This window comes from Saccoglossus kowalevskii, chromosome 6 (assembly GCF_978046115.1).
Source record: "Saccoglossus kowalevskii chromosome 6, keSacKowa6.1, whole genome shotgun sequence".
Lineage (NCBI taxonomy): Eukaryota > Metazoa > Hemichordata > Enteropneusta > Harrimaniidae > Saccoglossus > Saccoglossus kowalevskii.
Window position 1 is genome coordinate 17,930,208 of NC_140646.1, and position 17,035 is coordinate 17,947,242.

At 36.0% G+C, this 17,035-nt stretch overlaps 1 protein-coding gene across 1 annotated transcript; it reads right to left on the reverse strand.

Moving 5' to 3' along the window:
* Positions 1-1,343: 1,343 nt before the first annotated feature.
* LOC144352592 (NFX1-type zinc finger-containing protein 1-like) lies at positions 1,344-2,858 on the reverse strand. The gene has a single exon (XM_078009517.2). The coding sequence runs from the start codon at positions 2,856-2,858 to the stop codon at positions 1,344-1,346; it is 1,515 nt and encodes a 504-aa protein (XP_077865643.2).
* Between the last annotated feature and the right edge of the window lie 14,177 nt (positions 2,859-17,035).

Sequence of the window (17,035 nt, forward strand, 5' to 3'; positions counted from 1 at the left end):
TTTGTGACACCTAGGACATACTTTAATTCCCACAGGAACGGGACAGTTTGAGCCAGCAGACAATCTACCAGACATCCAGCTGTCTAGATCGGTAACTTCAAATATATGGCCACAGTTCAGCTGAATAAAATGAATGTTTTTTCTGTTGATCTTACCAAAAAAGGCAGCTGCAGTTTGAAGTACATTAGGGTTACATTTCCAACAAGCATCTGGGCATGATTCACCGCATAAACCAGCACATCGGTGACCACATCTCAATGTAAGTCGACATGGATGATCACAAGCTGGCCTATCACATAGTTCACTACACTGTTTAGTGCACTTGTAATGTTTACATGACCAGGAACATCGCCTTATGCACTGTTCTTTGTTTCGCTTGTGTTCACACGTGTAGGTGTGGTTAGCAGAACATTTAAATGGAACTTTATCACATGATTCAAAGGATGTGTGCCCACAGATAAGCAATACCCCACACTGATTGGTGCAACGTGCATGACTGCCTACAGCTTTACATATTCCACAGCAACTAGTACATCTATGACCACAATTAAGAATTATATCACATTGAAATGGGCATATAATTTTGTCACAGCATTTTATATGGACAACATGTCCACACTCCAGTTGTCTTGTAACCATTTCAACACACACAGTAGAACACAATTCGTGGCATAGCTGTTGACACAAGTGACCACATGATAGACGTTTTGGACAATCACTTCTGCAATCTGGGTGTGAACCATTTTCTGTACATTTGCCACAATAACCTCCACACATGTGACCACATGACAGTCTGTTCATGCATTTCATTCTGCATAATGGATGCGATGCTTGTCTTTTGCATTCATCACAAAAACCTTCACACCTATGATTGCATGGAAGCATTTCTTTACACATCCTTCTACACACCCGATGAGATTCATTTGTTGTACATTCACCGCAATATCCATTACACTTATGACCACATGGAAGCATTTCTTTACAAATTTCTCTGCACACCTGATGTAATCCATTTGCTGTACATTCACCACAGCATCCTTGACATTTATGACTACATGATAGAACCTGTTGACACTCCATTGTGCAAGTTTTTTCCCAACATGGTCTATACTTCTCATGCATACAGGACCTGTCATGCAATACCCTGATTTCACACTTTGTTGGACACTCCATACTACACAACTTCGGGCACTTATGGCCACATGATAAGGACAGTGGGCAAGGAATTTTGCAATCAAACTCTTGAGGATCTTGACAGCACTTCATATCTTGCATATGACCACAACTGGTCACAATCTTCTCTACTATTGTGTTACATTCTTTTGGGCAGGTTTCCGAACAAGTCAAAGTGCATGCATGTCCACAAGGCAGTGTTTTAGAACATTGCCCTTTGCATTTGAATTTCTTCTGGTTAAGGTGGCAAGGAACCAATTGGGTGTGTTGACAATCTGGTATTGTTTTTTTTTAACTGGTACCATACAGTCATTGAATACATCAACATAGCAGGGTAGAATTTCCGTGTGTTTACAGGGCGGAATCATCTTTTGAACCTTCACTTTGCAATCTCCACACTCTTGAAAACAATAGTAATGACACCCATGCCCATTAGGACACTTTCGTGGACAAGGTTCTTCACACTGCTGGTTCTTATGCTCATGGTCATCTGGGTGACAATGACGTTTACATACATGCCCACAATCCTTACGAAATTCGCATGGAAGATGACATCCTCCGTCAGGGACAGCTTCAAAGTCTTTTCCACATGTAACATTGATCCTTTGTGTTGGATGGTTTCCACATTGTAGTTGAAGCGATGAACCAATGTTACCAGTAGTCTCTAAATCACGTACTATTATTTTCCATAATTCAGACTCTGCTGCAAGTAGCTTGAAATTCCCAATGCAGTAGAAACCCATACGAGCTCTACTGAGTGCTACACATACCCTGTTTGCAGTACTAAGAAAACCTATCTTGCCCATGGTATTACTACGAACCAATGATAGCAAAACAATGCAGTTCTCTTCTCCTTGGAAATTATCAACAGGACATACTCGCACATTATGGTAATCATGTTGCTTCATCAGTTTCCTGAACTCCAACAGCTGAGCTGTGTACATGGTGAGTATTGTTATTTGAGAAGGGTTGTATCCTTGCTGTAAGAAGTAGTGACATAGAGCAATAAGGAATTCAGCTTCATGACTATTTGAACGACTTTTTGTTTCTTCCATAAACTCCTCTTCTTTGTCATGTTTTATGAAGAAGATATTCTGGTTAACACCTCTGATGTTTTCATAGTCTTTGACTGAATCATGATTTGCAAGATTGGTGTAAAAGTGTTTCATCAATTCTGCAATCTCAGGTCTCATCCGATGCTGAAGGCTTAGTTGTTCATGATGTAAATTATTTCTAACCAAACGCTCAAAGAGAGAAATTTCCAAATTATAAATCTTTGCTAATTTGTACACTATGGGATTCGGTCGCAGCTGTTGATGATCACCAATAAGAATTAAGTGCTGAAATCCAGATGAAAGAGTTGTTACTATGTGAGACTCAAGAACTTCAGCGGCTTCCTCAACAATTACTATTTTGGAACGTATATGCTGTAGGATAGATCGATATTTTGCAGCACCTGTTGTTGTCATTCCAATTATTTGTGCAGCATCCAGAATTCTCAAATCTTCTTCTGTGCGGAATTCTCTTCGCCTCAGAGCTAGTTCTTCAAATTTATATAACATTTTATTCAGTTCACTTGATTTATTTATATACCATTTGTTATACCAATAGCGACATAGTTGCCAGCGTTCTTCCTGCCCTAAAGCCCACACATCTTTGATACGAATAGCCTTCTCCTCTTCCATTGAAGTAGTAGTTTGTATTAGTATGTCAATGTGACGTTTTGATGAACATTGTTTACCTCTGTTAAATTCAAACTGGGCAGTCTGTGCTACAAATCAATTGAACTTGAATGGACCTGAAACTTACCAAGTTCAAACTGGGTAGTCTGTGCTACAAATCAATTGAACTTGAATGGACCTGAAACTTACCAAGTTTAAATTGGGCAGTCTGTGCTACAAATTAATTGAACTTGAATGGATCTGAAACTTAGTAAATTCAAACTGGGTAGTCTGTGCTACAAATCAATTGAACTTGAATTGACCTGAAACTAACTAAGTTTAAATTGGGCAGTCTGTGCTACAAATTAATTGAACTTGAATGAACCTGAAACTTACCAAGTTCAAACTGGGTTGTCTGTGCTACAAATCAATTGAACTTGAATGGACCTGAAACTTACTAAATTCAAATTGGGTAGTCTGTGCTACAAATTAATTGAACTTGAATGGACCTGAAACTTACTAAATTCAAACTGGGCAGTCTGTGCTACAAATTAATTGAACTTGAATGGACCTGAAACTTACCAAGTTCAAATTGGGCAGTCTGTGCTACAAATCAATTGAACATGAATGGACCTGAAACTTAGTAAATTCAAACTGGAAAGTCTGTGCTACAAATCAATTGAACTTGAATGGAAGTGACACTTACCAAGTTCAAATTGTGCAGTCTGTGCTACAAATCAATTGAACTTGAATGGACCTGAAACTTACTAAATTCAAACTGGGTAGTCTGTGCTACAAATTAATTGAACTTGAATGGACCTGAAACTTACTAAATTCAAACTGGGCAGTCTGTGCTACAAATCAATTGAACTTGAATGGACCTGAAACTTACTAAGTTTAAATTGGGTAGTCTGTGCTACAAATCAATTGAACTTGAATGGACCTGAAACTTAGTAAATTCAAACTGGGCAGTCTGTGCTACAAATCAATTGAACTTGAATGGACCTGAAACTTACCAAGTTCAAATTGGGCAGTCTGTGCTACAAATCAATTAAACTTGAATGAACCTGAAACTTACCAAGTTCAAATTGGGCAGTCTGTGCTACACATCAATTGAAATTGAATTGACCTGAAACTAACTAAGTTTAAATTGGGCAGTCTGTGCTACAAATTAATTGAACTTGAATGGACCTGAAACTTACTAAATTCAAATTGGATAGTCTGTGCTACAAATTAATTGAACTTGAATGGACCTGAAACTTACTAAATTCAAACTGGGCAGTCTGTGCTACAAATTAATTGAACTTGAATGGACCTGAAACTTACCAAGTTCAAATTGGGCAGTCTGTGCTACAAATCAATTGAACATGAATGGACCTGAAACTTAGTAAATTCAAACTGGAAAGTCTGTGCTACAAATCAATTGAACTTGAATGGACCTGAAACTTACTAAGTTTAAATTGGGCAGTCTGTGCTACAAATTAATTGAACTTGAATGGACCTGAAACTTAGTAAATTCAAACTGGATAGTCTGTGCTACAAATCAATTGAACTTGAATGGACCTGAAACTTACTAAATTCAAACTGGGCAGTCTGTGCTACAAATCAATTGAACTTGAATGGACCTGAAACTTACTAAGTTTAAATTGGGTAGTCTGTGCTACAAATCAATTGAACTTGAATGGACCTGAAACTTAGTAAATTCAAACTGGGCAGTCTGTGCTACAAATCAATTGAACTTGAATGGACCTGAAACTTACCAAGTTCAAATTGGGCAGTCTGTGCTACAAATCAATTAAACTTGAATGAACCTGAAACTTACCAAGTTCAAATTGGGCAGTCTGTGCTACAAATCAATTGAAATTGAATTGACCTGAAACTAACTAAGTTTAAATTGGGCAGTCTGTGCTACAAATTAATTGAACTTGAATGGACCTGAAACTTACTAAATTCAAATTGGGTAGTCTGTGCTACAAATTAATTGAACTTGAATGGACCTGAAACTTACTAAATTCAAACTGGGCAGTCTGTGCTACAAATCAATTGAACTTGAATGGACCTGAAACTTACCAAGTTCAAATTGGGCAGTCTGTGCTACAAATCAATTAAACTTGAATGAACCTGAAACTTACCAAGTTCAAATTGGGCAGTCTGTGCTACACATCAATTGAAATTGAATTGACCTGAAACTAACTAAGTTTAAATTGGGCAGTCTGTGCTACAAATTAATTGAACTTGAATGGACCTGAAACTTACTAAATTCAAATTGGATAGTCTGTGCTACAAATTAATTGAACTTGAATGGACCTGAAACTTACTAAATTCAAACTGGGCAGTCTGTGCTACAAATTAATTGAACTTGAATGGACCTGAAACTTACCAAGTTCAAATTGGGCAGTCTGTGCTACAAATCAATTGAACATGAATGGACCTGAAACTTAGTAAATTCAAACTGGAAAGTCTGTGCTACAAATCAATTGAACTTGAATGGACCTGAAACTTACTAAGTTTAAATTGGGCAGTCTGTGCTACAAATTAATTGAACTTGAATGGACCTGAAACTTAGTAAATTCAAACTGGATAGTCTGTGCTACAAATCAATTGAACTTGAATGGACCTGAAACTTACTAAATTCAAACTGGGCAGTCTGTGCTACAAATCAATTGAACTTGAATGGACCTGAAACTTACTAAGTTTAAATTGGGTAGTCTGTGCTACAAATCAATTGAACTTGAATGGACCTGAAACTTAGTAAATTCAAACTGGGCAGTCTGTGCTACAAATCAATTGAACTTGAATGGACCTGAAACTTACCAAGTTCAAATTGGGCAGTCTGTGCTACAAATCAATTAAACTTGAATGAACCTGAAACTTACCAAGTTCAAATTGGGCAGTCTGTGCTACAAATCAATTGAAATTGAATTGACCTGAAACTAACTAAGTTTAAATTGGGCAGTCTGTGCTACAAATTAATTGAACTTGAATGGACCTGAAACTTACTAAATTCAAATTGGGTAGTCTGTGCTACAAATTAATTGAACTTGAATGGACCTGAAACTTACTAAATTCAAACTGGGCAGTCTGTGCTACAAATTAATTGAACTTGAATGGAACTGAAACTTACCAAGTTCAAATTGGGCAGTCTGTGCTACAAATCAATTGAACATGAATGGACCTGAAACTTAGTAAATTCAAACTGGGCAGTCTGTGCTACAAATCAATTGAACTTGAATGGACCTGAAACTTACTAAGTTTAAATTGGGTAGTCTGTGCTACAAATCAATTGAACTTGAATGGACCTGAAACTTAGTAAATTCAAACTGGGTAGTCTGTGCTACAAATTAATTGAACTTGAATGGACCTGAAACTTACTAAATTCAAACTGGGCAGTCTGTGCTACAAATTAATTGAACTTGAATGGACCTGAAACTTACCAAGTTCAAATTGGGCAGTCTGTGCTACAAATCAATTGAACATGAATGGACCTGAAACTTAGTAAATTCAAACTGGAAAGTCTGTGCTACAAATCAATTGAACTTGAATGGACCTGAAACTTACCAAGTTTAAATTGGGCAGTCTGTGCTACAAATTAATTGAACTTGAATGGACCTGAAACTTAGTAAATTCAAACTGGATAGTCTGTGCTACAAATCAATTGAACTTGAATGGACCTGAAACTTACCAAGTTCAAATTGGGCAGTCTGTGCTACAAATCAATTAAACTTGAATGAACCTGAAACTTACCAAGTTCAAATTGGGCAGTCTGTGCTACAAATCAATTGAAATTGAATGGACCTGAAACTTACTAAATTCAAACTGGGCAGTCTGTGCTACAAATTAATTGAACTTGAATGGAACTGAAACTTACCAAGTTCAAATTGGGCAGTCTGTGCTACAAATCAATTGAACATGAATGGACCTGAAACTTAGTAAATTCAAACTGGGCAGTCTGTGCTACAAATCAATTGAACTTGAATGGACCTGAAACTTACTAAGTTTAAATTGGGTAGTCTGTGCTACAAATCAATTGAACTTGAATGAACCTGAAACTTAGTAAATTCAAACTGGGCAGTCTGTGCTACAAATCAATTGAACTTGAATGGACCTGAAACTTACCAAGTTCAAATTGGGCAGTCTGTGCTACAAATCAATTAAACTTGAATGAACCTGAAACTTACCAAGTTCAAATTGGGCAGTCTGTGCTACAAATCAATTGAAATTGAATTGACCTGAAACTAACTAAGTTTAAATTGGGCAGTCTGTGCTACAAATTAATTGAACTTGAATGGACCTGAAACTTACTAAATTCAAATTGGGTAGTCTGTGCTACAAATTAATTGAACTTGAATGGACCTGAAACTTACTAAATTCAAACTGGGCAGTCTGTGCTACAAATTAATTGAACTTGAATGGACCTGAAACTTACCAAGTTCAAATTGGGCAGTCTGTGCTACAAATCAATTGAACATGAATGGACCTGAAACTTAGTAAATTCAAACTGGAAAGTCTGTGCTACAAATCAATTGAACTTGAATGGACCTGAAACTTACTAAGTTTAAATTGGGCAGTCTGTGCTACAAATTAATTGAACTTGAATGGACCTGAAACTTAGTAAATTCAAACTGGATAGTCTGTGCTACAAATCAATTGAACTTGAATGGACCTGAAACTTACTAAATTCAAACTGGGCAGTCTGTGATACAAATCAATTGAACTTGAATGGACCTGAAACTTACTAAGTTTAAATTAGGTAGTCTGTGCTACAAATCAATTGAACTTGAATGGACCTGAAACTTAGTAAATTCAAACTGGGCAGTCTGTGCTACAAATCAATTGAACTTGAATGGACCTGAAACTTACCAAGCTCAAATTGGGCAGTCTGTGCTACAAATCAATTAAACTTGAATGAACCTGAAACTTACCAAGTTCAAATTGGGCAGTCTGTGCTACAAATCAATTGAAATTGAATTGACCTGAAACTAACTAAGTTTAAATTGGGCAGTCTGTGCTACAAATTAATTGAACTTGAATGGACCTGAAACTTACTAAATTCAAATTGGGTAGTCTGTGCTACAAATTAATTGAACTTGAATGGACCTGAAACTTACTAAATTCAAACTGGGCAGTCTGTGCTACAAATTAATTGAACTTGAATGGACCTGAAACTTACCAAGTTCAAATTGGGCAGTCTGTGCTACAAATCAATTGAACATGAATGGACCTGAAACTTAGTAAATTTAAACTGGAAAGTCTGTGCTACAAATCAATTGAACTTGAATGGACCTGAAACTTACTAAGTTTAAATTGGGCAGTCTGTGCTACAAATTAATTGAACTTGAATGGACCTGAAACTTAGTAAATTCAAACTGGATAGTCTGTGCTACAAATCAATTGAACTTGAATGGACCTGAAACTTACTAAATTCAAACTGGGCAGTCTGTGCTACAAATCAATTGAACTTGAATGGACCTGAAACTTACCAAATTCAAACTGGGTAGTCTGTGCTACAAATCAATTGAACTTGAATGGACCTGAAACTTACCAAGTTCAAATTAGGCAGTCTGTGCTACAAATCAATTGAACTTGAATGGACCTGACACTTACCAAGTTCAAATTGTGCAGTCTGTGCTACAAATCAATTGAACTTGAATAGACCTGAAACTTACTAAATTCAAAGTGGGCAGTCTGTGCTACAAATCAATTGAACTTGAATGGACCTGAAACTTACTAAGTTTAAATTGGGCAGTCTGTGCTACAAATCAATTGAACTTGAATTGACCTGAAACTTACTAAATTCAAACTGGGTAATCTGTGCCACAAATCAATTGAACTTGAATGGACATGAAACTTACCAAGTTCAAATTGTGCAGTCTGTGCTACAAATCAATTGAACTTGAATGGACCTGAAACTTACTAAATTCAAAGTGGGTAGTCTGTGCTACAAATCAATTGAACTTGAATGGACCTGAAACTTACCAAGTTCAAATTGGGCAGTCTGTGCTACAAATCAATTGAACTTGAATGGACCTGAAACTTACCAAGTTCAAATTGGGCAGTCTGTGCTACAAATCAATTGAAATTGAATTGACCTGAAACTAACTAAGTTTAAATTGGGCAGTCTGTTCTACAAATTAATTGAACTTGAATGGACCTGAAACTTACTAAATTCAAATTGGGCAGTCTGTGCTAAAAATCAATTGAACTTGAATGGACCTGAAACTTACTAAATTCAAACTGGGCAGTCTGTGCTACAAATCAATTGAACTTGAATGGACCTGAAACTAACTAAGTTTAAATTGGGCAGTCTGTGCTACAAATTAATTGAACTTGAATGGACCTGAAACTTAGTAAATTCAAACTGGATAGTCTGTGCTACAAATCAACTGAACTTGAATGGACCTGAAACTTACCAAGTTCAAATTGGGCAGTCTGTGCTACAAATCAATTGAACTTGAATGGACCTGAAACTTACCAAGTTCAAATTGGGCAGTCTGTGCTACAAATCAATTGAACTTGAATGGACCTGAAACTTACTAAATTCAAACTGGGAAGTCTGTGATACAAATCAATTGAACTTGAATGGACCTGAAACTTACTAAATTCAAACTGGGTAGTCTGTGTTACGAATTAATTGAACTTGAATAGACCTGAAACTTACTAAATTCAAACTGGGTAGTCTGTGCTACAAATCAATTGAACTTGAATGGACCTGAAACTTACCAAGTTCAAATTGGGCAGTCTGTGCTACAAATCAATTGAACTTGAATGGACCTGACACTTACCAAGTTCAAATTGTGCAGTCTGTGCTACAAATCAATTGAACTTGAATGGACCTGAAACTTACTAAATTCAAACTGGGTAGTCTGTGCTACAAATTAATTGAACTTGAATGGACCTGAAACTTACTAAATTCAAACTGGGCAGTTTGTGCTACAAATCAATTGAACTTGAATGGACGTGAAACTAACTAAGTTTAAATTGGGCAGTCTGTGCTACAAATCAATTGAACTTGAATGGACCTGAAACTAACTAAGTTTAAATCGGGTAGTCTGTGCTACAAATTAATTGAACTTGAATGGACCTGAAACTTACCAAGTTCAAATTGGGCAGTCTGTGCTACAAATCAATTGAACTTGAATGGACCTGACACTTACCAAGTTCAAATTGTGCAGTCTGTGCTACAAATCAATTGAACTTGAATGGACCTGAAACTTACTAAATTCAAACTGGGTAGTCTGTGTTACAAATTAATTGAACTTGAATAGACCTGAAACTTACTAAATTCAAACTGGGCAGTCTGTGCTACAAATCAATTGAACTTGAATGGACCTGAAACTTACTAAATTCAAACTGGGTAATCTGTGCTACAAATCAATTGAACTTGAATGGACATGAAACTTACCAAGTTCAAATTGTGCAGTCTGTGCTACAAATCAATTGAACTTGAATGGACCTGAAACTTACTAAATTCAAACTGGGTAGTCTGTGTTACACATTAATTGAACTTGAATGGACCTGAAACTTACCAAGTTCAAATTGGGCAGTCTGTGCTACAAATCAATTGAACTTGAATGGACCTGACACTTACCAAGTTCAAATTGTGCAGTCTGTGCTACAAATCAATTGAACTTGAATGGACCTGAAACTTACTAAATTCAAAGTGTGTAGTCTGTGCTACAAATCAATTGACCTTGAATGGACCTGAAACTTACCAAGTTCAAATTGGGCAGTCTGTGCTACAAATCAATTGAACTTGAATGGACCTGAAACTTACTAAATTCAAACTGGGAAGTCTGTGATACAAATCAATTGAACTTGAATGGACCCGAAACTTACTAAATTCAAACTGGGTAGTCTGTGTTACAAATTAATTGAACTTGAATAGACCTGAAACTTACTAAATTCAAACTGGGTAGTCTGTGCTACAAATCAATTGAACTTGAATGGACCTGACACTTACCAAGTTGAAATTGTGCAGTCTGTGCTACAAATCAATTGAACTTGAATGGACCTGAAACTTACTAAATTCAAACTGGGTAGTTTGTGCTACAAATCAATTGAACTTGAATGGACCTGAAACTTACTAAATTCAAACTGGGAAGTCTGTGATACAAATCAATTGAACTTGAATGGACCCGAAACTTACTAAATTCAAACTGGGTAGTCTGTGTTACAAATTAATTGAACTTGAATAGACCTGAAACTTACTAAATTCAAACTGGGTAGTCTGTGCTACAAATCAATTGAACTTGAATGGACCTGACACTTACCAAGTTGAAATTGTGCAGTCTGTGCTACAAATCAATTGAACTTGAATGGACCTGAAACTTACTAAATTCAAACTGGGTAGTTTGTGCTACAAATTAATTGAACTTGAATGGACCTGAAACTTACTAAATTCAAACTGGGCAGTCTGTGCTACAAATCAATTGAACTTGAATGGACCTGAAACTTACTAAATTCAAACTGGGTAGTCTGTGTTACACATTAATTGAACTTGAATGGACCTGAAACTTACCAAGTTCAAATTGGGCAGTCTGTGCTACAAATCAATTGAACTTGAATGGACCTGACACTTACCAAGTTCAAATTGTGCAGTCTGTGCTACAAATCAATTGAACTTGAATGGACCTGAAACTTACTAAATTCAAAGTGTGTAGTCTGTGCTACAAATCAATTGACCTTGAATGGACCTGAAACTTACCAAGTTCAAATTGGGCAGTCTGTGCTACAAATCAATTGAACTTGAATGGACCTGAAACTTACTAAATTCAAACTGGGAAGTCTGTGATACAAATCAATTGAACTTGAATGGACCCGAAACTTACTAAATTCAAACTGGGTAGTCTGTGTTACAAATTAATTGAACTTGAATAGACCTGAAACTTACTAAATTCAAACTGGGTAGTCTGTGCTACAAATCAATTGAACTTGAATGGACCTGACACTTACCAAGTTGAAATTGTGCAGTCTGTGCTACAAATTAATTGACCTTGAATGGACCTGAAACTTACCAAGTTCAAATTGGGCAGTCTGTGCTACAAATCAATTGAACTTGAATGGACCTGAAACTTACTAAATTCAAACTGGGAAGTCTGTGATACAAATCAATTGAACTTGAATGGACCCGAAACTTACTAAATTCAAACTGGGTAGTCTGTGTTACAAATTAATTGAACTTGAATAGACCTGAAACTTACTAAATTCAAACTGGGTAGTCTGTGCTACAAATCAATTGAACTTGAATGGACCTGACACTTACCAAGTTGAAATTGTGCAGTCTGTGCTACAAATCAATTGAACTTGAATGGACCTGAAACTTACTAAATTCAAACTGGGTAGTTTGTGCTACAAATTAATTGAACTTGAATGGACCTGAAACTTACTAAATTCAAACTGGGCAGTCTGTGCTACAAATCAATTGAACTTGAATAGACGTGAAACTAACTAAGTTTAAATTGGGCAGTCTGTGCTACAAATCAATTGAACTTGAATGGACCTGAAACTAACTAAGTTTAAATCGGGTAGTCTGTGCTACAAGTTAATTGAACTTGAATGGACCTGAAACTTACCAAGTTCAAATTGGGCAGTCTGTGCTACAAATCAATTGAACTTGAATGGACCTGACACTTACCAAGTTCAAATTGTGCAGTCTGTGCTACAAATCAATTGAACTTGAATGGACCTGAAACTTACTAAATTCAAACTGGGTAGTCTGTGCTACAAATTAATTGAACTTGAATAGACCCGAAACTTACTAAATTCAAACTGGGCAGTCTGTGCTACAAATCAATTGAACTTGAATGGACCTGAAACTTACTAAGTTTAAATTGGGTAGTCTGTGCTACAAATCAATTGAACTTGAATGGACCTGAAACTTACTAAATTCAAACTGGGTAATCTGTGCTACAAATCAATTGAACTTGAATGGACATGAAACTTACCAAGTTCAAATTGTGCAGTCTGTGCTACAAATCAATTGAACTTGAATGGACCTGAAACTTAGTAAATTCAAACTGGGTAGTCTGTGCTACAAATTAATTGAACTTGAATAGACCTGAAACTTACTAAATTCATACTGGGCAGTCTGTGCTACAAATCAATTGAACTTGAATGAACCTGAAACTTACTAAATTCAAACTGGGTAGTCTGTGCTACAAATTAATTGAACTTGAATAGACCTGAAACTTACTAAATTCAAACTGGGCAGTCTGTGCTACAAATCAATTGAACTTGAATGGACCTGAAACTTACTAAGTTTAAATTGCGTAGTCTGTGCTACAAATCAATTGAACTTGAATGGACCTGAAACTTACTAAATTCAAACTGGGTAATCTGTGTTACAAATCAATTGAACTTGAATGGACATGAAACTTACCAAGTTCAAATTGTGCAGTCTGTGCTACAAATCAATTGAACTTGAATGGACCTGAAACTTACTAAATTCAAACTGGGTAGTCTGTGTTACAAATTAATTGAACTTGAATAGACCTGAAATTTACTAAATTCAAACTGGGTAATCTGTGCTACAAATCAATTGAACTTGAATGGACATGAAACTTACCAAGTTCAAACTGGGTAGTCTGTGTTAGAAATTAATTGAACTTGAATGGACCTGAAACTTACCAAGTTCAAATTGGGCAGTCTGTGCTACAAATCAATTGAACTTGAATGGACCTGAAACTTCCCAAGTTCAAATTGGGCAGTCTGTGCTACAAATCAATTGAACTTGAATGGACCTGACACTTACCAAGTTCAAATTGTGCAGTCTGTGCTACAAATCAATTGAACTTGAATGGACCTGAAACTTACTAAATTCAAAGTGGGTAGTCTGTGCTACAAATCAATTGACCTTGAATGGACCTGAAACTTACCAAGTTCAAATTGGGCAGTCTGTGCTACAAATCAATTGAACTTGAATGGACCTGAAACTTACCAAGTTCAAATTGGGCAGTCTGTGCTAAAAATCAATTGAACTTGAATGGACCTGAAACTTACTAAATTCAAACTGGGAAGTCTGTGATACAAATCAATTGAACTTGGATGGACCCGAAACTTACTAAATTCAAACTGGGTAGTCTGTGTTACAAATTAATTGAACTTGAATAGACCTGAAACTTACTAAATTCAAACTGGGTAGTCTGTGCTACAAATCAATTGAACTTGAATGGACCTGACACTTACCAAGTTCAAATTGTGCAGTCTGTGCTACAAATCAATTGAACTTGAATGGACCTGAAACTTACTAAATTCAAACTGGGTAGTCTGTGCTACAAATTAATTGAACTTGAATGGACCTGAAACTTACTAAATTCAAACTGGGCAGTCTGTGCTACAAATCAATTGAACTTGAATGGACCTGAAACTTACTAAATTCAAACTGGGTAATCTGTGCTATAAATCAATTGAACTTGAATGGACCTGAAACTTACCAAGTTCAAATTGTGCAGTCTGTGCTACAAATCAATTGAACTTGAATGGACCTGAAACTTACTAAATTCAAACTGGGTAGTCTGTGTTACAAATTAATTGAACTTGAATGGACCTGAAACTTACCAAGTTCAAATTGGGCAGTCTGTGCTACAAATCAATTGAACTTGAATGGACCTGAAACTTCCCAAGTTCAAATTGGGCAGTCTGTGCTACAAATCAATTGAACTTGAATGGACCTGAAACTTACCAAGTTGAAATTGTGCAGTCTGTGCTACAAATCAATTGAACTTGAATGGACCTGAAACTTACTAAATTCAAACTAAGTAGTCTGTGTTACAAATTAATTGAACTTGAATGGACCTGAAACTTACCAAGTTCAAATTGGGCAGTCTGTGCTACAAATCAATTGAACTTGAATGGACCTGAAACTTACTAAATTCAAAGTGGGTAGTCTGTGCTACAAATCAATTGAACTTGAATGGACCTGAAACTTCCCAAGTTCAAATTGGGCAGTCTGTGCTACAAATCAATTGAACTTGAATGGACCTGACACTTACCAAGTTCAAATTGTGCAGTCTGTGCTACAAATCAATTGAACTTGAATGGACCTGAAACTTACTAAATTCAAACTAAGTAGTCTGTGTTACAAATTAATTGAACTTGAATGGACCTGAAACTTACCAAGTTCAAATTGGGCAGTCTGTGCTACAAATGAATTGAATTTGAATGGACCTGAAACTAACTAAGTTCAAATTGGGCAGTCATGTGCTGGTAATGTGAAAAACCCTTGTTTTATATGTGTATGAAACGATGATTATTTGAAAATAGATTGAAATTGATAAACACAATTCATTCTCGCTAACTAGAGTGTGTTGTTTTTCTACTCGCTTGAAAATGTATGTAGAACGGATTAGTATGTTGCCGCGAGAGGGCGTGATCAATGACGATAACACAATATTCAAGTTGTTGACTAAATGTTTTATTATGTTGAGCCATTTCTATGGGGTATTTTAAATCATGTTTTTTAGGTGTGGAAAGGGGAGTCTTCGGATGAGTAGATCATCTCTAATTATCACATTATATATACATGTATTAAGAAACCCGTAACAGATCCAGTCTCTGAAATTCAACAAATTAAATTACAATGTGTACTTAACACAATGCAAAAAGCCACAAAGGTTGAATCTCATTGGTCATTCTTGATAAAATGCACAATATGAATGAGATTGACAATTATATATGCAGGGGGTGGGGTATTATTGGAGCTTTCAAGTTTTGTTGTCCGTATGTCATGAAAATCTCAAGAATATTTTAAGGCAATCTGGTACAAGTGTGCTTTTGGATACTCCTCAGATCTGATTAGGTTGTGTACCAAATATGTTAATTTCAGAAATTAGCTAATTTGCATATTTTTGGATCAAACTTAGTTGGAATATGAATGGCATACCAGTTTACATTTTAGGAAAATGTGGGAACGTCTTCTGCTCAAACAGCAAAAAGACGCGCAATTCACATTGATTTACCGGGTAAGTAATTGTGAGTATCGGTCGTCGTTTCGACGACTCAAAAGTGTCACGATGCAGTGGCGAGAGATGTCAGCCTTTTAAAAATCACAGATGAAATGACATCCAGCTGAAATGTATGCAACAAGTAACTAATAATACACAAAATCGCTGCACAATGCAAGAACTACTTTGCGTGACCATAGTACATTTACCAATTACGCCCGCTACGATCGTCCATATACAAAAATACATTTTACCCACATTTTATTATTTCCCACTTTTATTTTTCAAGTAAGTAGATCATTAAGACCTGGATTATGATGTTTTAAATGTTTAAACATTAAAAAAATGTTATTCGATAATATTAATATTATCCTTTGATACTTAACCTCTGACCTCTGTAAAGTCAACCACACCGTCTTTACACAGATTTGTTCAACCATTTATGAAAATAACAATTATTTTTAGCTTCGCTGTCGACTTTGTCGAGCGGAGATTATCGACTTCGTCTTGAAAACTACAAGCCTGAATGCTTTGATACTTGGGTAGACCTCTCTTAGATTTGTTCATTTCATGATAATATCTTCAATTTTCTAATTTTGGTGAATATTTTTGTAATTTTTGGTAAAAAGTGATATTTTCGACTTCTTGGTAAAAACCGTAATTCCGATTGTTTTGATATTACATATATATGTAAAACATGTGTACCTCTCTCAGATTTGTTCATTTCGTACTGATATCTTTAATTCTTTCATTTTGGTGAATATTTTTGTCATTTTTAGTAAAAAGTGAAATTCTTGAATTCTTGTTGAAAATAACAAGTCCGATTGCTTTGATACTATACATAGTGTTCATTTTCTAATGATATCTTCAGTTTTTTAATTGAAATGTGCATTGCTAACAGCGGAGCTATCTCAGCCGATAGGCTGCTTGTTATTATATTGTTATACTTCATTGCTTTCAATGCGCGTCACAGGTCATGAGCCACATATTAAAATAGGGCGATTCTGAACGAAAATGTTATTCTTAGATTACGAATAGTATATATTCTTTCTGCTTACATAACCTAACACATTACTCTGTTCGGGAACATATCAGTAGTTCATGGCGGAGAAGTCAGAAATAGATGACCTGTCATGTCAAAGTTATCGTTTTCAAACGTTCTCGCCCACGCGAGATCTTGCCAGAAACAGGAAATCCACTGCTTGATTACCCGAAAACATTTGTATACGCCATAGTTAAAGGGTCACAAGTCCATTCTGA

Coding starts and splice junctions, on each gene's coding strand:
- LOC144352592 (XM_078009517.2), bottom strand. CDS start 2,858: ATGGAAGAGGAGAAGGCTATTCGTATCAAAGATGTGTGGGCTTTAGGG.